Source organism: Vulpes lagopus, chromosome 11 (genome assembly GCF_018345385.1).
Source record: "Vulpes lagopus strain Blue_001 chromosome 11, ASM1834538v1, whole genome shotgun sequence".
Lineage (NCBI taxonomy): Eukaryota > Metazoa > Chordata > Mammalia > Carnivora > Canidae > Vulpes > Vulpes lagopus.
The window spans coordinates 36,452,567-36,477,161 of NC_054834.1; the positions used below are offsets into that span (position 1 = coordinate 36,452,567).

Here is a 24,595-nt window from a genome sequence, read left to right on the forward strand (position 1 = left end):
CACTTGATCTTGTCATTAGACAAATGAGAAAAACAATGATCCCTTGGCAGCTAGTCTAATCTATCTATTCTAGAAAGCAGGCATACCACAATGATAATTATTAAGTACAATTTTAACAGCGTCAGAGGTAAGTGATCATTTTTCTTTTACACAGAACTAATGCTACTGCAAGAAATGAGAAAATGTTGACTTTGTTTATCCTTATAGGCATGTTCTTAAAACCAAACACAGAACTATGATCCAGAAAAAAAAAAAATCCTTGCTGACAAAGAGTATTTGATTTTGATTTGTAAGATTGGCATTATTTTAATCATGTAGGTTATGAACCATGGATTTTATATGTATATATTTAATAATATATATACTTATATCTATATACATACATATATATTTGCTTATAGATATGATTAGATACATGAATAGGACCTGATAAAAGTTTATAGGATGGGCTCTTTATATCAGTGATGGTTTGCTATTTATGTAATTTTTTGGAAGAAGTAAAAATTGCTCAAAATAAAATGTTTCAGGAAAGCTTTGAAAATTTTATGATATCTGCATTTCTTCCAAAAAAGTTGGCATTTTTATACCAGAATGAAAATTACTTGTATGGTAATTGGGCCATTATAACTGGGGACCACCTAGCTTGACTTGAAAGTGATTATTTTGCTCAGTCACTGGGAGGGAGAGTATGTGGCAATGGAGATAGTATTCATTTCTGGATTATTTACAGATTACTTGCCTTTTGGATTGATCCTCCAAGCCTTTCTTTTATTGATATCTGCCTTGTATTGACAGACATCTACCCTGGAAGAAAAATGAGATGAAACTCTCATTTCTCTTCATTGTAAAAAATATCTGAGTATCTATTAGATATGATCAGGCTACCCAGCAGTCAACAGCCCAGGTACAAATTTTCAAAGAGGATGTTTTCACTCCAGAATATTTTTTTTAATATTTTTCTTTTATTAGTCTTTTTTTTTAAGATTTATTTATTTTAAAGAGAGTGCACTTTTTTGCGGGGTGGGGGGGGGAAGGGTTGCATGACAGAAGGACAGAGAGAGAGAGAATCACAAGCCAACCCCATGCTGAACGTGGAGCCCGAAGCAGGTCTCAATCTCACCACCCTGAGCTCATGACCTGAACCTTTGAAACCAAGAGTCAGACACTAAACAGACCGCACCACCTAGGTGCCCCTTCTTTTTTTTTTAAACTTAGCTATGTAACTATTTTTATTGTTACCTAAGACTTAGATGCATGTTTCCTCTGTGGGATGATTACTAAAGACGGACCCTGTTTCCTACAGCCCGGTTGTTTAGAATAGCAGATAAGCAAACGATGAAAATGAAGTATGCTGGGCAGAAAGTACTGGTAAAGGAGAATTTCTTAAAGGAGCTGAGGTTTAAGTATTGTTCAGATGTTGAAGGGAGATGGCATTCCTGGGTAGAGGAACAGCTTATGCAAAGGTGTGGATTGTGAAGCAAAGTGAACATATCTGGGAAAATTGCATATAATTGATTATTACTAGAACAAAGTGGCGTTGAGCCTATGGCAGTGTGTCTTGAAGATCTTGTGTGCTATGGTAGTTTGGATTTCATCATATAAATAAAGGGAAGCCAGTGAAGACTTTTTAATAGTGAAGAAACTCAATTAGATTTACATTTTCTAGAGTTACTTTTATAGCACAATAATGTTGTGTTTTGTTTTTTGTTTTTTTTTTTTTTTTTTTTGGTTTTGACTGACCTCCAATTCATCCTTAAGGGAGGGGCAAATTGTGGCAGTGATAGTAGAGGGGAAAACAATAGAAGAGCCATTTTAAGAGTTGGAATCAATGGAGAGTTGACTGTATTTGGGAGGATGAATGAGAAATAGGACTCTCAGTGTGTTGGTGTCAAGAATAAAAAATATAGGAAATGAACAGATTGGGGCAGAGGATTGGGATTAGTGTACAAACATTAATTTGACAACCATTGTGGAATATATTCTCCAAATACTGTGCTATAAAAGTCATGCTAAAAAAAAAAAAAAAAGTGGGAACACTTGTCCTTGGAGATAAGCCATAATGGCTGTCAGATGCCAAAAATGAAAAGACTTGCTTCCATATATAAGTTCTTGTTCTGATTTATTGAACATGCTAACAACTACATGATGTACTTGGAGCAACTAGCTAGATGTCAATGAGGTGAAATATAAATAAGGAGACATGTTGTTTAAAACACATGTGAAAAGATGCCAAATGAAGATAAGGATCATTAGGGACTAAGCTGCTCTTGGAAGGGGAAGTTTGATTTCCTTCTCTCTTTAAAAAGAATAAATAAGATAAAGACAGAGAGGAAAGCAAACCATGAGACTCTTAAATATAGGAGGGTTGCAAACTGAGGGTTGCTGGAGGTGAAATGGGTAGGGGGCTGGGGTAATTGGGTGATGGACATTAAGGAGGGCACTTGATGCGATGAGCACTGGGTGTTATATGCAACTGATGAATCACTAAATTCTAACCCTAAAACTAAGAATATGCTATATGTTAACTAACTTAAATTTAAATAAAATCTTAAGGAAAAAAAAAAGTACGCAGGCAGAGAGAGGAAAGAGAAAATTGGGATACCACTTGGAGAAAGAACATAAGCCAGAAATAGAGATGGGAAGAATTTAGGTAGGTCTCATCCATACAGAGCCTTGAAATCTATATTTAATCCAACAAGTTTGGGGAAGTAATTTTAGATTTTTAATAGAAAATGCTTTATTATTTTATTTATTTTATATATGTATATATGCATAGATATACACATGTATGTTTTATAAACTTTTTCTTTTAGAACACTTGGATTTATAGAAAATTGTAAAGATAGTACAGAGATTTTCTGTATATCCTATTCCCATATATCTGTACCCAGTTTCCCCTATTATTAATATCATACATTACTGTGATGTACTAGTCTGAATGAATAACCCAATGTTGACACGTTATTAACAAAAGTCAGTACTTGTTTAAAATTTCCTTGTTTTTTTTTTTTTTTTTTTTAATGTTCTTTTTCTGTTCCAGGATCCCATCCAGGATATCATAATATTTTTGGCCAGCAAATTATATTTATAAAAGATGAGCTTGGCTGTATGTAGAATATTAAAAGAAGTGAATCTGAACTCAGAAATTAGAAGACCATTGTATCCCGCCCCCCTCCAAAAAAAAAAAAAAAAAGAGCACATAGTTTCACAGTTTCACAATCCTTTATCTGTAAATCTGAATTCTGAAAGCTGTGAAAAGCTAATTCATTGGTGGCCAGACCTAGCTTGACCTGGATTTACTGTGGATATTCATTCATTTATTTGAAAAACCATATTAATAGGTTTGATACTGGCACACTACCCTAGACCCCTTTTAGGCATTTTAGAACATATCTTTCCAGACTTTGAAAAATTGTGAATTTCAAATACATTTTGCCTCAAGGATTTCAGAAAAAGAATTGTGACTCAGGGTATGTAGGATAAGGCCCTGTGTTAGGGTTGTGTTGATGCAGGCAGATAGGAAAGCACTAATCAGTCACTGAAGAGAAAAAAAGTCAATAGTAGTTTACCCAGCTAGATAGCAAAAAAAATGAAGTTTCCGAAGTGTTTTTAATACTTAGACATCTCTGTGCCTAAGAGAACGTGCATGTTTGTAAATCAGCAGTTATGAGTGTGATTGTCTAAGAAAGTATTCCTTTCTTTCATTAACACTTGTGCAGTATAGGGAGCTTCATACATTCTCCTAATATGAAGAAAATTAAAGAAAATGGTACTTAGAGTTCTTTGGGAAAATGAACCACTTAATAAATCCTTATGCTTATTATTTTTAAAAAATCAAATAATTGAAATGATATCCTATATTCAGATAACAGGGATTTAGATCTCATCTATACTTTTAATCCTAAACTCTCAATTTAAATCTTTTAAAGCAGATTATTAAAAAAAAAAAAAACAGATCAGTTTCGTTTAGTATGTCAGGTTACAGGGCTGTACATGTTAATGGGAAAGTATGACAAAATTCACCTGGGGCAATTTTCTGATTGGTTAAAATTAAGAATTACAGGAAGAAAAGAGTATATGAGAATTTTTAAAGAACATTATCAATTTTGTCTAGAGGCCAAACCTCTTGTTACATGATCTTGTTTTTTCATCTTTTAACTAACTAGATTAAGTATTGCTTCTCTTAGAACTAGTACTGACAGTTTATGTCAGTTGAATATCTACTGTTTAATTTGTATATGAAATTTGACTTTGTATCATACTCGAACTTCTTTGGAAGTATGGAGAACCTGATATTTTTTAGACCTCCTCCTTAATATTGGCAGTATTCCATATTTTGCTCGGTGATTACTCAGAGAGATTTTAACGTTGATTTAATGGATTGTTACCATTGTAAACTTTTTTCTTCCTTGCCAAGTAATAGAGTTGTTATGAATTCTTAAGTAATGTCTTTTTCCAGAATATTTGTAAATGTGGTCATGAGAAGTAATTTCATCCTGGGTCCTTGCATTTCATGTGCTGAAGAAAGGCTGAGCCTGCCTTTGATTGAGACTTTGCCCATTTTATTGAGCAGTGGTGTTCCGCACTCAGGCTGAATTGCATGACATAAGAAAGGAGCAGTGAGCATTCAATGAAAGCAGATAATAAAATGCATCAATTGTGTCAGCACCTCGTCGCAGTCACATCTGGCTTACTGTCAGGGTCCCATTAGATTCCTGTGGTTTTATGTGCCAAAAATAATATGCTCTGTAGTTAATGGAACCAGAATATTTGCAGTTTGATTAAAAAAAAAATCATCTTATTTTCTTTCTGATCTTTATCAGGCTTAAGTTTCATCTCTGAACTGCCATGTCTCTTTAAAATTTTACGACTGAGAGATCAATTGTTCTTTTGATCTGTTTTTTTTTTTTTGTTTTTTTTTGTTTTGTTTTGTTTTTTTGTTTTTTTGTTTTTTTTTCCTTTTCCTTTATTGCAGTGATTCCAGCAGTCTCAGCAGCACTGATGCTGGCTTATTTACGAATGATGAGGGAAGACAAGGTACTGAAATGCTATTTCTTTTATTCCTTTGGAAAAACGTCTTCATTTTAAAGTTGTGCTTTTTACTAGTTATTTCCTAGGTTCAGGACTGCAATCCATTTAACTTACACACCTACTCAGTGGACTGGGGTTTGGTTATTTTCTATACTGTGCAGGGTACCCTGTCTTCATGACCTAAAGTAATTGATTATCTCCAAAAGCTAGTATGTGGAGCTAATAATATTAAGGAAGGATCATCTTCCTTAAGAAAGCTTTACGTACAACAGTCTTTTCAATTTTGTCTCAGCAAGTTCACAAGACACCGGTTCTCAGTCTCCACCTGATTCCACATGTGTTTAATACTGTGTAAGCATTAATAAAGGTGGATTTGCAAGTCATTTGTCATTTTTATTCAGCCGTGACATTTATTCATCCTCCTATCCAGTTCGTAAGTAATTAGACACTTTTCATGAGTTCAATATTGTAAACTGTTAAACAGTCATGTCTTGCCACTTAGATCTTTTTACATCTTTGAAGTTCCCCGAAGCTTTTCACACTTTCCCGTGACATTATTTTGAAGCTACCTATTTGGGAAGAATATAGGAAAAAACTTGAGTAGAGAGGCAGGAGACATACCTGCAAATGTTATCTGCCTTTCTTGAGAATCTTTAGAGGAAAGCAGTAAGTTCTAAGGGGAAAAAAGAAACCAAAACTTTGTTTTAAATTATAAATAGTCTAAAAAAATTATAGTCTAATGATAGGAAAAAAAGAAGGAAATAGTAGCTACCTATGCGTTTTTCTCTTAGTCTGTTCATCCTCCTGGCGGTAGGAATAAAATAAATGATCTATCATTGTTGCTTACTTATAAAGCCATATATATTCCAGGTAAATAGGTGCATACTGTTTTAAAGACCATAGACTTTTTAAAGTTAAGAGACTGCTGAAATATTTAGAACCCTGAGGCTCAGAGTGAGCTTTGATACCTTGATAATATACTGAAATTCTCATTTAAATACACGTGTCTACTCAAAGTTATTAGAAATGCTGTACTTGGTAATGAAATGAAATGAAAAAAAAACTTCTGAAAAATAACTTTTAGACAAATCTGTCCCTCTTTGAAAAGCTCTGAAAGGTATAGAATAATATGCTACCATTTATTATGAGCTTATTATATTTTACATTTCTAAGTGCATTTTTGTAATTCAATTTACTTTACGCTTTTCTCCAGGAGAGTCTTTTTTGGGGGCGTTTGGTGAAACCTAGGCTCAGAGAGTCGAGATACCTTCCCCAGTGTTGCAGAACACTGCAATTCTAATTGGTCTGACTTCAGAGCTCAAGTTTGTAATCTGTAGCTATGTGATTTCCCTATTAAGAACAAAGTTGTATATCACATAAAAAAAATAATAACCTCATTTCTCCATAATAACATTGTCTCCACTGGAATTAACATCTAGGATAATTAGCTTCAAGTGACTCCTTTTCTTTTCTTGTACCTGTACCTGTTCTGGAAAATTTTAATATAATTCTCAGTAAAAGAAGTAATACTTATGTGCTTTGAAATGTGGTCATTTTTAAAAATTAATTTTTATTAAATCCTCAATTGAAATAAACTGGTGGCTTTGGTTTTCCAAATGCTTTAACTTTTCACTCATAATTTGAAGTATGGCTGTTTCCTGTAAAGTCATTTTTGGTTGAAGCTTTGTTTTTTTTCTAGTGTGCTTTTAAAAATATTTGTAGTAAGATATTTTAGAAGTCAGAAATCTCTTTCGGTAAAGGGAAAGACTTTATGGTAGTTGTGATGACCCTCTTAAAAACCAGAATTAGTAGTTTTTCAAAGAATCATGGAGACTTTAATGAATCAAGGATCATACTCAAAATGTGTTTGTCACTTATTTTTAAAAGCCATCTGTCTTCTGTATTTTTGCCTCCTTATTCCTATTGTGAAAACAAAAATCTGTTGATTCATATTTTTGATATTAAAAACAAAATACTGTCCACTCACCAGTACATTTTGAACTGAATTTTAAATGGATCATTTCTCCATGGTTACACTCATGGATGTTCCCAAAAGTCAGACTTACTATGGATTGTGTTCTGTTTTAAAAATATCTTGCATGTTGTATTCCAGTGTAGTTTCTTTGTAAATTCTGTGGTATTGTCACTTTTCATTTAAAATCAAGTTTTTCACAACTATTTCTTAATGAACTTAATCAGATTAATTTCATTTAGTCACATCTGTCCATGATTGTTTCCCCTTTTACACTCCATACAAATCATGAAATTAAGCTAATTATATGCCATTATCAGCTGCAGAGAACAGGTTCTACAGTTTTATACTTTTAATTCTCCATAGGAGATTAAGGCTTGTTTTTCTTTAATTTGGAAAGGGTAGTAACTTAACTGGATTTCTCTACAATTTTTGCCCTAGAATTAGCCACATTTATTTTTCTTCACATTTTTTAATTGGTTCTAAAACAGAAAAGCTTGTGTTTTTGTTGTGGTGGCAGTTCTTGTTGTAGTGTTAAAAAACATTTTAGTGAAGTCATGATGTAGAATAAGTTTTCTGTATAGATTATATAAATGATTACCAGATAAAATACAGGATCCCCAGTTAAATGTGACTTTTAATTAAATGACAAATACTTCCTTTAGTATAAGTATGTCCATGTAGTATCTAGACATACTAAAAATTTTGTGTGGATACTATTTATTGATATTAAAATTTGTTTCTCTGAAATTCAAATTTATTTGTTCTCTTGTATTTTTTAACTCTAAATCTGATAACTGTGTATTTGGACAATAAAACTGAATCTTTGGGGGATTTCTTGTATTTACACAGGTGATGATGAGCAGAGTGACTGGTTTTACGAGAAGGAATCAGGGGGAGCCTGTGGCATCACTGGAGTTGTGCCCTGGTGGGAAAAGGAAGATCCTACCGAGCTAGACAAAAATTTACCAGATCCTGTCTTTGAAAGTATCTTAACTGGTTCTTTCCCTCTTATGTCGCATCCAGGAAGAAGAGGTCAGTAGCACCTGCTGACTGCTGAATATGGTGGGCTTATGGTGACTCTAGGAATAATCATTAAAGAGGATAGGCTGAAATGGCAATGAAAGCGTCTAAATATAAGATGCTGTAAAGAAACATGTTGAACAGTAATTCAGCTACTACATTTATCATGCATTCTAATTATTGGAGAAGTTGACTTGCCTTCTTGCTAAGACCATTATGACAATGTTGAAATGTTAGAAAGATAAATCAGGAGGAAAGAAAAGCCCTGAATAATATCCTAATTCTTAAATAATCAGTAGTTGTGTACTAAGCTCATTAGAACCCTAATAGGCATTGCTTCAGATAGTTTCAAGATGTTTCCTACCTCCTACTCATTCTGAATTGTTTCGAAAGGAACAATGATCATAGAATCTCCTAAATTGAAGACTTTGATTTTCCAGGTTTTCAAGCTAGACTCAGTCGCCTGCATGGAATGCCTTCTAAGACCATTAAAAAATCAGGAGGGACCACAACTTCAATGGTAGGCATGCTTTTTTGTTTAATTGTCATGTTTGGAAATGTATCCATTTCTATGGAATAAAAAGCCACATCCTCATCTTTTATTCATATTCTAATGTTATACTTAAAAATAATCCATTTTTTTGTAGGCTACAAACTGGACCAGTGAGATTCCCCTATAAACCAAATCTTCTAATGCTAATAAATTAGTTACGTTTTGAACATCTGGGGAATGACATTCGAGGGAACCTGGCTCCTGTCCTCTTCCCCTGGAGGAATATCATTGAAGTGAGAGCCTCTTTGATGAAAAGATGGGGCTGTTTTTGCTGGAGGACTGGTATTCTTCCTTTAGTCAGAAGTGAACCTGGTTGGGGAGGCTTTCTAGGGATCTAGGTTGGCCCAGGGTGGGTAGAACTACTGTAAATTTTCTATATTTTTCTCTTTTATGATTTTTTTTACATTGAATCCATTTATGTATTACTTGCTTTGCCAAAATGCTAACAAAAGCTAGAAAAATGGAAAACTTCCAGATCTCACATAAGTATTCCTTAATGTTTATATTGTGATTGGTTAAGAACTAATTTTTACATATTTGACTGTTGTAAATAAACATGATGCATTGACATTTATGGCTCATTTTTAGAGAAGTCTTATATAACCAGCATTATTTAAAGTATTTGCATTTTACTCAGGGTATTTTAACAAGGGCTAAGATGAGTAGTAGGTAAGGTTGATAATCTTTACTAGGATTTCTGTTTTGTTCAGTTTGCTTTCTACTTGAATAATCTGCTCTGTATTACAAACCCATTGTATTTTATAGTATAGTGTTCATTGTACTACAAAAAAAAAAATAATCCTAGTTTTAAGCTAACCATAGTGGTAACTAGTCTGTGCTAGTAGAATCATTTACTATTACTTTATAAATTATCTGCTTTGTCTGATACCTGAAACCACTCAAAATTATCATTTTGGCTTAGAGTTTATGGAAATCATGTGAAAGCTGGTATTTCAACTAATACTGTATGCCTCTGAATCCTATTGTCATGTTTAAAAGTGAGCGCTGCTTACACACCTTTGGCAGACCATATGTGTCGCCATGAGTGTCAGAAATACTTGCATGAGCTCATTTTCATAAACAGCGGGGAAAATGTAACATTTCTATTGATGCTATAATTTAGACAGTATACAACGTTCAGGCCATTTGAATTCTTCAAAATGGTATATTAAAATGACTAATATTTTTATTAAATTCCAATAATTGATGAAAACTGTGATTTAATACATGTATTTTTATACTGTTGTATGGATTAATTGTTAATTCAGCATTTAATGGCTAACATAAATATTATGATTGGAAAAGAAACTTAAAGTTGACATTTCTTTTACCCAAAGGTATTACAGTCTGAAAGATTTCAGAAAAATGTGTTACGGAGAGTATATGACATCTTTTAGATTGCTTGTCTAAACTGGAGAGATTAAATATGATAAAGTGCAACTTTGAGTATCTTTACCTTTGCATATTTAAAGTGATATTTTAGAGGTACAATAATGTGGTGTTTGGTCATTGTAAGTAAGCTTATTTGTGCTATGTCCTTTGGAGTAAAAATTCATGATTTTTTTATCTGAATTACATAAATGCTTTTATTTTATTTTGTATAATGACTGTCTTTTAGATCTGAATAAGTCACTTTAAAACCTTGGCCTATGAACTTTGCCTTACCAATCATGAATCTAGATGAATGCTATCTAGTTCTTGGTTCAGTTTTACCTATTTTTATTTTTGGTTCACTGCTTGCTTGAGCATAGCTGGGATTTGTAGCCCATTTTCTAGGCTTATTGCAATCTCACTGTGGTATTTTATAGAAGCTATTACATCTGATAGGCTAGCTTCATGGTATTGATGATACATGGCTTAACCATAGTAAAAGCTGCCTTCCCTCTCTAAATTGTAAAAAGGTGATTAAGTTTCACTTGATGGAGATATACTATATATGTGTGTTTATCATGGAACTAGTGCATTAGGCCATAAACTGTTTTCCTGGTCTACATTCTTTTGTATTCAAATTTTACTGAAGACAATGGGCTCCTTCAGGTTTTCTTTCTTTCCATCCTGAATTGTCCTTGTTTGGATTTTTAAGTACTGTAATTTTTTTTTTCAATAAAATATCTGACTTGGACAAGAAAGGTAAGAGTTCCAATTTGTGCTGATATTTTTAAATTCCTCTGCTAAGTTTTGTTGTTGTTGTTGCTGCTGCTGCTGCTGCTCATACTGTCCATATCGTATGTAACAACCTAGTCTTAAAAGTTATGTCACAAAACAGTCATATTTAAACAGTACCCATGACATAAGAATGAAATTTAATTCCTTAGACTTTCAAACCAGAAGTCTAGATTGCTTTTAAGAGAGATTAGTTTTCTGAGAAAAGTCAACACATAGCTAAAACCCATAAAATGGAATGGCAACAAAAGGTTTCTTTCTCTTATACAGATGAGTAGTGACTACACAGATATAATGATGACTTTGAAGGAAATGACAGGAGAATCTTTTACTGAAATATTAATGGATACATTCTTAGGGGAAAAGTTTTCAATTGGATTTCTCATCATTCATTGTACTTACGTTCTATAAAATTGCCCCTGGACACTAATAAGCAAGTACTGAACCATTGTTCCTAAGGGAAATACCAGGTTAGGTTCCTGTGAGCCTCTGGTCACAACATTTTTATCAGCCAATCAATACATAATTCATTGTTTTAGCTATCTTTGTGTCTAAAAACACTTTGATATATATTGTTAATTCATTGACATTAAACTCTTGACCAACATCACTATAACCCATGCCCAAGCAAGGCTGCTCTAACACAAGTATTTCTCCATAAGGCACATCATGGCCCTCTTTATACTTAGGAACCCTTGTCAACACATCAGCACTCTACTGGGGTTCATTTAAAACAATGAATTGCTGACGAAAAACACAAAACTGAAAAATGTGGCACTGAATAAATCACAAAAAGGACACTTGTTTACAGTATTAGAGGTGAAACAGGAATGCATACTGTTTTCTTATGTGACCTCTGTTGAGAATGCACACATGCACTAGGTGACAAATTTTTCACTGCTCCTGAATGACCATAAAAGTGCTACGAGAACTGATTTGACAATGTGGTGCCTGGCTCGCTCAGTCATTGGGGCCTGCAACTCTTAATCTCAGGGTGTAAGTTCAAGCCCCATGTTGGGTGGAGAGATGACTTAAAAATAAAATTGAAAAAAATGATTTGGGGGTTACAAATAAATGTTAGTGAGTAGACAAATTTACAGATGTGGAACCCACAAATAGTAATGAGAATCGACTCTTTATTTTTGTTGAGGAAAAAGTGGTATTACAGAAAAGTTAGGTTTTGAAGTCTGAACTTGGTGAATCCCTGCTCTGGTTCTTTTTTTTTTTTACTTTTAAATTATAAATTGAACTTTACCTTCTCTTTCTGTTTAATCGATACAGTATTTAATTTGCAGAAGTGTTATCAGGATTAAATGAGATTATATATACGTCATAGGCTGGGAACCATTTTGGTCACACAGTATATATTAAATAAAATAGTTACCATTATTATAGATACCAAACACAGAATCTCATGATTTAGAAAACATTTGTATTATTGTTCAAAATACAGAATCTTTTAAACTTTTCATATTTTATATATGATATACCTTTATATTTAATATTTAAAGTGCTTTTTATTGTAACCTTTTATGTTTCTTTTATACTTCATTTATATATGAGCCACATTTTATCTCTAATATGGCCTGTGAAGAATAATTTTGAATGAATTTTAGATTGACAACCACTGCATTAAACCTCAAACCCTGATTGCAGATTAAAAAACTATTTAAATACCTCTCCCTAACCTTGAGTCATTAGGCCATTCATTTGCAGAAAGACCTGTACTGTTTAGGAGGTTTTGATCCAGAGTTACCTGATTTTTAAAAATTATTTTGCCCATTACATGAGTGGTGAATGCAGTCACAGTTCTGAGAATTTAATATTGAAAGGAATTAACTATTGCTGTACTTCTGTTAGAATAAAACACTGGCTTATTAGAGGCCAGCTGACCCAGCCCCTAATATTGACCTTTTTTAGTAGAATTAAGCAAGTGATAATTAATTCTGAGGAATATTCTGGGACCATTATCCAGGAGATATAGGGTGAACCTCCCGTATTTCCAGAATTTTTTCATCAAGTACAATTCAGAGTGAATAATCCTCAGAATAGATCCATCAGAGAATCTGTTTTGGCATATAGTACTTAATAAAGTGAATCCGATTACCATGACTTAAGCATAGCATTTCAGTTAGCCAAGATAGCCTGCCCTTGAGCATCCTAATTAATCAGTGTTTTCTATAGGCGAGAGATTTTTGAAAAAAAAAGTTTTTAAACTGATGATCTTAGAACAGGTATTAATTTTTCTAAGCTAGCATTCAAATTGAGTGGTCTGTTAAAGATCAGGAAATAAATGACTCCATTTAAAATATAGTACCTGGAATCCAAAGTAAATATTACATGAGGAATTGTACTTAAAGGTTGTAGGGTTCTATTTAAAAATCGTATCATCATTTCAGTCCAGTTTTTTATATAGATGAAATGAGAACAAGTATAGTGGTAATGGTGATGGTTATTCTGTCAAAGAAAACAAATCTGATTTAAGGGACTGTTTATTCATACATGTTTCTCAAGTTAAATATCCAAAAAAAAAATGTGAACATCAACCCTTTAAATTGTCATGCTGTACAAGTAAGCATACTGTTATAGCCAACAACAAAATAGCCCTCCAAATAATTTATATCTGTTTAGAATCCTGAGTCATTCCGTTGTGTAAGAGAAGGGGATATTGTATATATTTTCTCTTTCTATGAAGTATATCATGAAAGACCAGACCAGATTTCCTGAGTGGCATATCGATAATGATACTATAATGATTTACTCTGTATGTCTTGCTCAACCTTTGTTTTATTGTTTCTTAGGATACTAGACTGGGAATATGTAGTCTGATTTACAACCTTTTACAACAGAAGGGGCCATTCTAAATGGATTTGGTTTAAATAAGGGAACTACATAAACTTTTCTCTTAGACTAGTCTAAGAAATTTTGTAATAGAAAACAAATCTAAAATGATTTTGAAAAATACACACGGTGTGTGTCCTCAGCTGTAATCTGACCATGTGCTAATTAATTATCTAATATTTTTCAGTGCAATTTGATACGTAAGTGCTTCATTATAATCTTTGTGAACTGGTATTTGTTTGTATCCTTAATGCATTTTTGGATACTTTGCAGAATCCAAGAAGAATTGATATTTAGAATCCTCTTATATTCTAAATATATATTATATCACATATATTCTAATTTATTACTATGTATGTTAACAATATAGTTTTTATTTTATCTCAAAGTCAGCTTGAGATCCAGATTTCATGCTGGAAATTAATACTTTTTTCTTAGAATTTGTTTTGAGATAAAGTATATTTTGTATCATACAGAAGTACTGCTTAGTAGAATTGTAATAAATATTTCTTCTACAAAAGACATTTTAATAGTGTCTCTTGTTTGATTTAAAATTCTCTTATTTTGATGTCATTATTCACTTTATACTTTATATATAAATTTAATATCTGTAATTGATATTTGAACATTTGAATCTAATAGTTTTTCATTTCTGGCCCACTGAAAGTAGTATCAGTATTAATATTGATATTTAGTCTTATTGCATTACACTTTATTAAAAGTGGAATATATACATATTTAACAGTACAGAATATATTATAATGTATTCATTTATTCATTCAACAAGTATTTGAATACTTATTCTGTTCTCCATTTTTAGCTTTTAAAATCCTTTAGGAAAAAATGCATAAACATGTTCAATCTTAGTATTTTAATACTACGAGATTTGACCGCTTATACTTTTTATCTATTTAAAATATTTGTCCTTGCTTTTCTGGTTACTTACCACTAGAATTGGCCTAGTTTCATATATTGTCAATTGGGTTTGTGATGCTTCAGAAATCTGGAACCTACCTAGCAAGGAGAATGTTAGTAATGACTCACCGTGATGCTTACTATATGCCAGATGCTTTTCTAAGTTATATATATATTTTTTAACTCATTTAATCCTATTAACATTTACAACTTAAACATTTTCAAATTTGTTTTTCCTTTGCTACGACAAAATTAATGAAATCTGGAAGTTTCTTCACTCTGTTGTCATGTTGCTAATAAATATAAATAAATTCTCTTTATAAAATAGTCTTCATTCCTGGTTACCAAATGCTATTGGAAGTGTGAGTTATTTTGAAAACTGCAGCATTCTTTGCTATTTTGAAGAATGAGCACAATCAAGTTGTGTGCCGTAATAAAAATGATAATTAAAATGTTTTACTGCTTCATTCGGAATAATCACTGGAACCAAGTCCTCCATTCCAATCCTTTTCTTTGTTTCTCAGGTGTTATATAGTGCCTAGTTCTTGATCTTTAACATCATCCAGTTCTGGTCTGTTTTCTTGCCTTGTTTTCTACTGTTTTCTCTGCTTACTTTTCATGGTCCTTCATTATCTCTCCAAGCCTGTATAGTGTACTGGAGAGCTGTCACATATGTGCTTCATCCATGATGATACTCTCAATATCTCCCTTGCTCTGCTCCTTTTTTTTCCTACTCCTTTTCAATGAAACTTCCTCATACAGGAGGAAGATTGGTTAGCTGGGACTTCAGGTGTGAGTTAGGTACTAACTCACTGGGGATGGAATTGGCAGACAGAAGGGCATGGATGGGCAAGGCATATATATAAAACAGCATGGAATATCAGGAAACTGAATCCAGTATTGCTGAAGTGTATATAAGGTATACATTTGTGTGGAGAAGTATATGGTAGACAGGGTTTGGTTGGCGAGGTAGGCAGGAATTAGATCGTTTCAGACTCTTTGGTCCAAGGGAATGGATACAAACTGATGTAATCTCTGGGGGGTGCGGGATGGTTAAGGTAATCAGATTTGTTTCGAGAGATTACATGGACAGCAGTATAGAGGGTATATTGGGTGGTTATAGTTCTATATCAGGGATCCAAGCTATGTCCCTGTCCCCCCAGTAGATGGGATCCACAGTAAATCGAACCCCTGTATTTTATTGGACTCAACAATCTGGTTGACTTTTAAATAGTATCTACTCAAAAAATATTTAATGAGTCTCTACTGTGTTCTAGATACTGTTCTAGGCCCTGGGGGTTAACGTAATGAGCAAGGCAGACAAGGTTCCAGGAGCTTATGTTTTAATGAGTAAAAATAAACTTGGTTGGGGGAGGAGGTGAGTAAGTAAACAGAATGGCCATGGAGAAGATTCAACAGGGTAATGTGACATGATTACAGAACATGAAGTTGATTAGAGGTATATGATTTGTTGGTTGGAATAATTTTCAGCCTTGGCTAATCTAGTGGTTTCCTCTCATCACTCTTATAACAACCTGGGAAAAGAAACAAGGGTGTGCATCATTCTAACCCATTTATTCACGAAGTTAGCATAGGTCCTAGACTTTCCCCCTGTTTTCTGACCAGGCTGATCATGATTTTTAAATGTCACTGTAGGGTATGCCTGCACATAGAAGAATGTCATTTTTGTTTATAAAGAACAAAATTACTATTGATGCTTTAAAATTTTTTTCATTAAAAGAAAGTTTGCAGGTGCCATGCATTTATATAGTGTTTGGTTTTCTTCTTTGGATTTAATCATAATGTCTGCTTTGAAATTTAATATTGTAGTGTAGTAGTTCTGCCTCTCTGGCAACTTAAATATTGTGCAGGGCAAATAGTCTCTATTACATTTTCAAAAATGCATGAACTGCCATGCTTTCATTTAATTTTTTTTTTTCATTTTGGTATCTGTCCATAAGTTCTTAGGTTATCACACTGTTGGTAAAGAAATGGCTTGTTTAAAGATTGGAAAGGGGATTTGAGTCTCCTTAAAAAACATTTGAGGTTTTTAGAAAATGTAAGGATTATATTTATCATTTTAAAATTACTCTCTTTATCCTGAGAAACCTTTGAAATATGTTCTAAAATGTTCTTTTTTTAGAAATTAAGACTGATGTTTGGTAACCATTGGATTCCACAGATGAAGACTCAATACCCTTCTTCCTTGTTGCTCTTTAAAACGGTGGTGACATTGCCAGAGTCCCCATTAGTTTTTCTTTCTTCCTTTCTTTCTTTCTTCCTCTCTTTCTTTCTTTCTTTCCTTCTTTCCTTCTTCCCTTCTTTCCTTCTTAATCAAAATCAGAGAAACAGAAATGTTGCAAACATTTCACTTTCTTCAAAGCTTCAACTTTGGTTTTCTGCCTTTTATGTTGCTGATAGAATTATTCTGATGGTCTATAAAACTCAGTTTTCTAATTTGCCTTCAGATATGTCTGATATCTAATATCAGAAAAGTTCAAAATCAATGATGGGTAGAACACTTCCAAATAATATTTAACAAGCGCTTTCTATATTGAAGTCACCTGCAGATCCTCCAGCTGAAGGTCAATTTGAACAACTGAGAATTCACAAAGAAGCCATATAAATAAAAGGGGTTCCCTGTGCTATAGTTAGAAAATGCCAACCAGATATTTGTTGCCTGTCATCCAGGCGACGGGATTCTGACAAACCAGAGATATATTCCAACAGGTATTTTATAAGTATTTTAAGCCAGTTAAACCTGTAAAATTTTTGTTGTTAAATGACAGCTGTCTAAAACATTGACCAGTGCTTCCTGAGGGAAAAAGTAGAAGTTTCATAATCTCTTTGGATACAAAAGAAGTGGTGACGTTAGCCATTCCTAATACAGCATCTTTGTCTTAGAACTTCATATTTAAATCTGATCATTGGTTATAGACAGCTCACCATTATAGTGTTCCAGGAGAATGCAGGTCTGAACTTACAGGTGCATTATATTTAGGTTGCAGTATAATTGTAGTAATATTTAATAGCATGCACTTGGGTCTTTTTGAGGTCTTTCAGATTTGTATAGATTTTGAAGTATGTAGTCTGGAAATACTTCTTTAGAATCTACAGTCTTTAAAAAGTAAACAATTATTACTTAGGTTTCCTCCCCTTCCGTTTCATTTTCATGTATTTTTCATAGACTCCTCTCATTTTTTATCCACAGAAACATTTTATAAGAGTATTTTATATCATTTGTTGGATGAGTATATGTTAGATCTGACCCAGAAACTTGGTGTCTTGCCTATGTGTTTTCAGCCACAGATTTCTTGGTTCAGTTGTACACACATATCGTGAAGGCTTCTGATATCTTTATTGTGGGAAGGGCCAGGAATACAAAATGAGTAAGACACACCTTTGTCCTCAGTACCTTTCAGTTTGGTTAACAAAAATTAACTGAGAAAGAGACAGAGAGAAGGGAGACCTAACATTTGTGAAGGGAAGCACTGATCCTAAGTGGTTTTTCATTCTTCAATTTAAACTTAAATTTATGGGTTCTCTTTAATCCTTGACTCTCTCTACATCTAGAGATGTCTGAATCTCACCTTTTTATCTGTCTTGTTAAACCTTCTTTCCGGTTTCATCTATCAGTGCCTTAGGGTAGTTACTTATAACCTTACATTTTGATAACACGGTAGTCATGTCCCTGGTCTGTCTTCCGGTTTCCTCCCTCAGATCCATATCCCATGTAACTCCAAGTAAACATTTTTAAAACATGATGATGCCTGACCAATAAATAAATAAATAAATAAATAAATAAATAAATAAATAGTTTTCACTGCCTTCATCATAAAAATCTAGGTTTGTTCCTTTCTAAATTTACTGCTCACCTAGGAAGTCTCACCCACTTCACTCCTTCCCAGATGGTTATATATTCTCAACACCCCCACGCCTCCTTCCGCTTTCTCCTGTTCAGCCACATTCATGCATTCTATACCTTTACTCACAGCAGCACATCCCTCTCTTTACTCTTAGATTCATGCACCTTAAGGAACAGATCAAATTATTTGCCTTTTCTTCAAAACCTCCTCCAGCTCTTCACCTTTGAGAGATTGTTCCATCTTCTGAAATGGCATTTTCCCTCCTGTCCCTGTTTTATTCTTCTGCTTATGTTTGTATTATTATATCCACAGGTGCATATAGCACCCCTGTGACAGGAATCCAGCTCAGGCACAGATGTGCTCTATAATTTTGAGAGTGTTGCTGGCGATTATTGGTTATCACCCCTCTGTGGTTATTTATTCATCAGAGACAGAGACACAGAGGGAGAAGCAGGCTCCATGCAAGGAGCCCGATGTGGGACTCGATCCCAGGACTCCAGGATCACACCCTGGGCCGAAGGCAGGTGCTAAACCACTGAGCCACCCAGGCATTCCCCCACCCCTTTGTTTTTTAGGGGGGTTTCCACCTCTTGGTTACATAGCCAGCTTACCCTTAAGTAACATCCTTTCCTCCCAATATTAGTGTCAAAATTCTTCATTGTTTTTAATTTGTCCTTTTATGTATTTCCTGATGCAATGGCAGATAGAATTTCATTTCACAAAGCACTAAAAACAACAATAACAACAACAAATTATTGGATGCCTAGTATGCAGATGCAGGGCTTAATGTACCTTTTGGTTGGAAAATCCTTAAATGTTGCTATTCAGTAGGGATTTCCCTTGGAAATAATCTCCTACTAAGTACTCTCCTGCCTCAAGGCTGGTGAGTGGGACAGTGTTGAATCCACTAGCCAACATTCTACTTGCAAAGCAGAGGACAGGGAGCATTCAGTGTGCTGACTTCCACTGAATTCCTCTGACCTAGTAAAGGTATATTATGTCACCCATCAGTATGCCCCTTTCTGGTTTAACTTATTTATTTATTTATTTAGGTTTTTAAAAATCTGTTTTATCTAGTTAATTAACATATAATGTATTATTGGTTTCAGAGGTAGAGTTCAGTGATTTTCATTAGTTGCATATAATACCCAGTACTCATTATAGTTTAACATTTTTATATAAATGTTGAGCTTCTGCTGTGGTATAGGGTAGCAGTGGTAACATGATAAGACTGACTGAGGATTGGAATCGGGATCAACTTTTTCTTTTTTTAATAAATTCCCTATTTCGGAGTTACCTGGCACCTCCAATTTCTGAACCTTCCTGGAATCTGCTGCTTTAGTCAGCTTGCTTTTTGTTGCCACCCTCTCTCCCCATTTTTTGAGTTCCTATTATCTGCCAGGTGGTATTCTAATCTCTTTATGTATGTTCATTCATGTAATGTTCAAAAAAAGCCTACCGAGGTAAATATTATTCTCCACTGTATCTTATAAACCAGGAAACATGGACAAATGGTTTAAATGACTTGTTTAAGGGTCATGACTTGTAACTGGTAGTGTCAGGATACAGACTCTCTAGCCCCATGGCCAGCTTCCCAAGGACTTAACCATCAGGCTATACAGCCTCTCCTTGAAGGGTAAAAAATATATTTACACTTAATTTTTAATGTCTCATTGAAGGGTAAAAACAATATATTTACACTTAAATTTTTAATGTCTCAAAAAAATGTCTAGGCCTAATGGCCTAGAAATAATCCACTTCAGTCAGGTAGTTTGGTCAATTTAATGAATATATTGGGCAGATCATTCTGAGTTTGGTTGATGAAGTTAAATCTGTTGAATTGGATAGGTTTTACTTTTCAGTGTAAGAGTTTTCACCACATAAATAGGCTGTTCATTCCTCCCGTCAACTCTTCTACTTCCAACTCACATGTTTTCTCTCCTGTCCTCTGATGTAACACGTGGATTTCACTTATTAGGTTTTTGCCAACACTAACATTTCTATTAGAAGCTAAATTTTCTGTTACCTGTCAGTTAGGCTTTTTTCCTATCTGTAAAGGTCAGTGCAGCAATAAATATTTAAATAGCATTGGGTATTTTTGTAAAGAGCACCTTTACAGTCTCCATCCGTCCGGTGATAGACGTGTTATGGTAATTCCCATTTTATGGATTCACAGATTTTCAAAGCATTAGCTTCATTAAGAAGGATCAGAGCTAGGTCTGAATTCCAATCCTTTTAGAGATGAAAATTTCCAGAAGTTATACTCTTTTCTGTATTTTTAGCTGGAGCTATAGTGATTGTCTTTTGAAAATACCAGGAGGCTTGAAACTTAAATTTATTGTCAACTTGTAAAAGTTGTCATCTTCAAAATATGATTGCATTCTCATTTCAAGGAAAGATTGAATCTTTGTCATTGAATTGTCATTGAAATGGCATTTTGTCATTGAATCTTTAGTTCACCCTTTTAAATTGTTGCTGATTGCATTGAAATAAATAATTTAATTCATGCTGCAAATTTGGCATTTGCCTTTTTCATATTTATTAATGTCACAACTTTTCCCTAACCTACTTCCCCGTTTAGCTTCATAAAATACTGATATGCCCAGCCTTTGGAGTTGGCCGTTTATAGGAAATATCAATTAATCTAACTCTTCCTGGATCAAACAAAATCTTAGAGTCATCCTGTTTCCTCAGCAACTTAATGCATGTAATTGTGTATGTTACAAACACATTGCCAACACATTATTGTATGTATTGTGTCTAATGTTTGCAATTGAAATGCCTTTATTTCCATTGGAATGATCCTTAAGGTTCTGGCTGTCTAGCTGACTGGATCAGTTCTCTATTTCTCCCGACATTTAACTCCCAGCTCCACGGTGTAGCACTGTGAAGGGCATGGAGGGCACAGCGGACACTATGTATGAAAAGGGGCTTTTACACAAACATGCACACACATATTTTAAATTATATCTTATTGCTGGTCAGTAATCCAAGATTTCATTTAGACACTAGAAGGACAGACACTGTTTTCCCAACAGTCATAATCATAAACTTTGTTAAAAGTGAATGAAGATATGAATATGTATGAAGAAATTAGATGTTCTCACCATGAATGTATGGCATCAACATGTCTTGAGTGAATTACAGACTTTACTCATTTCTGGGCCATTTGTTTTATATATAGATTAAATATAGATAATTACTTGTTTGACAGGTTACTTTATTACTTTGATAGATCTTACAGTACCACATGCAGTTATAGTGTGATTATTGTAATAATTTGGATTCCCTAATAGCCAAAATTAACATTTCATATGAATTAAAGTTTTAAAATAGGAATTTGATTTTGTGTAAAGTCAGTTTCACTTCTGGTGATTATTTTGATTTAGTAACAGACTTTTAATTGAGGTTTTTAATTATTTTTAAGCTCACATGTTAAATACAAAAATGTTCGATACTACTCAAAATTGTGGTTAGAATATTAACTTCCATAGGTTAATCAGTTCATTTATGTCTTTGTGCCTCACTTTTTTTTTTTAACCACATTTATTTTGGGGGAGTAAATGTCCATCATGTGATAGTTGTACTAAACTTAAAATTCATTTTTACTCTTATGAGCACTTAGCCAAATACCTAGCACATCTTAATGTGTTCAGTAATTGTATAGAATATAGATTCTGAATACCTTGTCTTGTAAGAAGGTATTCAGAATAGAATCTGAATACCTTGTCTTGTAAGAGTGTGTGTTTTAGATAGATCTTAAATGACCAAGCTGTTTCAGAATTACTTTACACACCGACATTAAGATTTGTTACCTGCGGGAACAAAATCAAAAGCATCTAATCTAGTTATCATGTTTTAATTCATATCTTTTATTTTATTTTGTTTTGTGTTTCAATAAGGATTCCACATTTCTGGTTCAAAAATGTCTCTCCCTGCTCTTTCAGGTTAAGGCAGTTCTTTAGAAAGCAGATCTATTCTGGCTATGTAATGCATTTTATTTAATTTTATAGTTTTTATGATCTCATATATTAGAGATTGCCAAAAATATAGAAAAATTTTAGAGAACATTTTTGGACTTGATGGATTACCACTCTTGAAAGGGAAACAAAACACTAAATATTTCTAATCCCGCATTATTTACCGCATGGGTGGTTAAATGCTACTTTAAGCCTCATAAAATTAAAAGGGAGAAATCTGCCAACTGTAGCAGGAATTGGATTTAGGAAGAGTGGTACAGAGCCAAAATATTGCTACAGAATTAAATGTCAAAAATCTTCTTTAATAGTAGATATATAGTTCACAGTGCCTGGTTATGATTAATACATTTAATCTAAATCACTGAAAGTTGCACTCTCCTTTTCCATAAAATACAATAGGACACAAATCAGTTTTACTGTAGATGGATAACAATTGGAAAATAATGCATCTTCCCGCCCAATAAATTGTCAGTTATACCTTTTAACTAAAATCAATTCATCTTTCCAAAATTTATTGCAATTTCTAATAATAAATCTCCTCAAATGTTTATTCATTTGGTTTTTGATACATTTGTGCCACTTTTGCTATGGTCTAATGTTTTCTCTTTTGATTCATTGTAAATTAGAAAATCTATTTTGAGTCAGTTTTCTAGTTAAGAAGTTAAAATCTATAACCTAGCACCTTTTTCACTCTCCTTTGTACATATTAATACCCTTGAACTTGAACTTAAATGCAATCCAGTAAATTCTTTTTCAGAAGGAGATTAAAAGACTTTTCAATGTAACTTCTTGAGTAAGGGCCAGATTCATAAAACAAGCACTTAGGCGGTTGTTAGATGATCGTTGCCATAGATCCATTTGGGAATCAAAAAGAGGAGAAAGAAATACATGGGGTTGTATCATCATTTCATGTAAGTATTTAGTACAAAAAAAAAAGGAAATGCCCATTTGAATTAGGATCAGATAGTGATCATATTGAGTGTCTGCTTTTATTTCCTTTTGATTGCAGTTACCCAGAAGTGTCATTGAAAGGAAGCACAGTAACCAGCTATGTTCAGTTTGTTTCTTACACAGAGGTCTTCCCCTTATTAATCTCCAGATACACTGTTTAATTTCTGTGTATACGTTTCAGATTATTCTTTTTTAATATATCCTGAGTATGCAGTCACATTGGTTTTTCACATACACTATGTTTTGGAATGGAATCATTGTTATGGTTTTAATTTAATACATAATAAATGAGTATCTGTCATTCTTTATGCACTTAAGATTATCATTAGACTTAAAATAAATCCTTGAAATACTGTATGGTAAACACTGACTCCTGTCATTTTAATTTTATACCTTCCTATACATATTCCACAGTAAAATTCAGAGTGGTACCCTTTTTTTTTTTCCATCTCCACCTTCACTGTGCTATTACAAAAAATTTAAAAATGAAAGTAAGAATTTGTTTACTTGCCCACAAAGTACGTAAAAATGTGTTTGCAATTAACATGTTCTGAGGCTTGGTGGTTAAGTCTATCTTTCTTATATTTTATCAAATAAAATTCTGAAATAGAATTTTGGAATGGATCCTATTAGAAATGAAAGTGACATTAATTTGAATTAAACCTGTAACTCCCTAGCAGATTTGTGTCATTGCTAATATATAAGATGCCATATGATGAAATTAGCAGTTAAAAAGGTGATTTTTGTAGCCAGAATAGCTAAAATAGAATTCATTGATTGGGCTAACTATACAGTGAAGAAAACAGATGCTTTCTAAGGCGCAAAGATCAGACATGAATTAGAGGTCTTGCTATTCATCTAAAAATAGAGCTTTTTTTAAAGCTGTGAACTTAATAACTTTTTTGATATATGACTTCTTTAATCCAGAATGTAATATTCATTTGGATTTACCAAATTAATCTCTTTTAACAAATGGCAAGTTTTCGTAATCTTAACTAGCTGTAAAAACTTTAAACATAATCTCCAACTTACATGGACTTCCTAACTTGATTTCCCGATCACATTAAATATGAAAGTAAGTTAAATCATCTTCTATTAAATAAAAAATGACAAACGGAAATGCCGTGGCCTTCCTTTGAAACTCCATTAACAAATATGAGTGTTACTTCTCTGGTGGTTTTCTAAACATTGGCTCATGATACAGAGTCAATTTATTGCTGAAGTTTCTGTGTTACTGTCAGTTAGGAAGACTTCAACAACAGCTGTAGTATCACAGTTGTCACCTTGGCATGGTATTCAG

At 33.4% G+C, this 24,595-nt stretch overlaps 1 protein-coding gene across 2 annotated transcripts in view; it reads left to right on the plus strand.

The window, feature by feature from the left end:
- Positions 1 to 24,595, plus strand: part of GPATCH2 (G-patch domain containing 2) — a 168,294-nt gene that overhangs the window by 11,525 nt on the left and 132,174 nt on the right. Inside the window, exons 3-6 of one of the 2 annotated variants that reach the window (XM_041774136.1) lie at positions 4,976 to 5,037; positions 7,856 to 8,038; positions 8,467 to 8,546; positions 8,674 to 14,007. In XM_041774136.1, the coding sequence (XP_041630070.1) occupies positions 4,976 to 5,037; positions 7,856 to 8,038; positions 8,467 to 8,546; positions 8,674 to 8,706 (358 nt within the window). In that variant the 3' untranslated portion in view covers positions 8,707 to 14,007. Of the gene's footprint in view, positions 1 to 4,975; positions 5,038 to 7,855; positions 8,039 to 8,466; positions 8,547 to 8,673; positions 14,008 to 24,595 lie in introns of those variants that run through there. The other variant, XM_041774135.1, reaches the window with a different exon arrangement.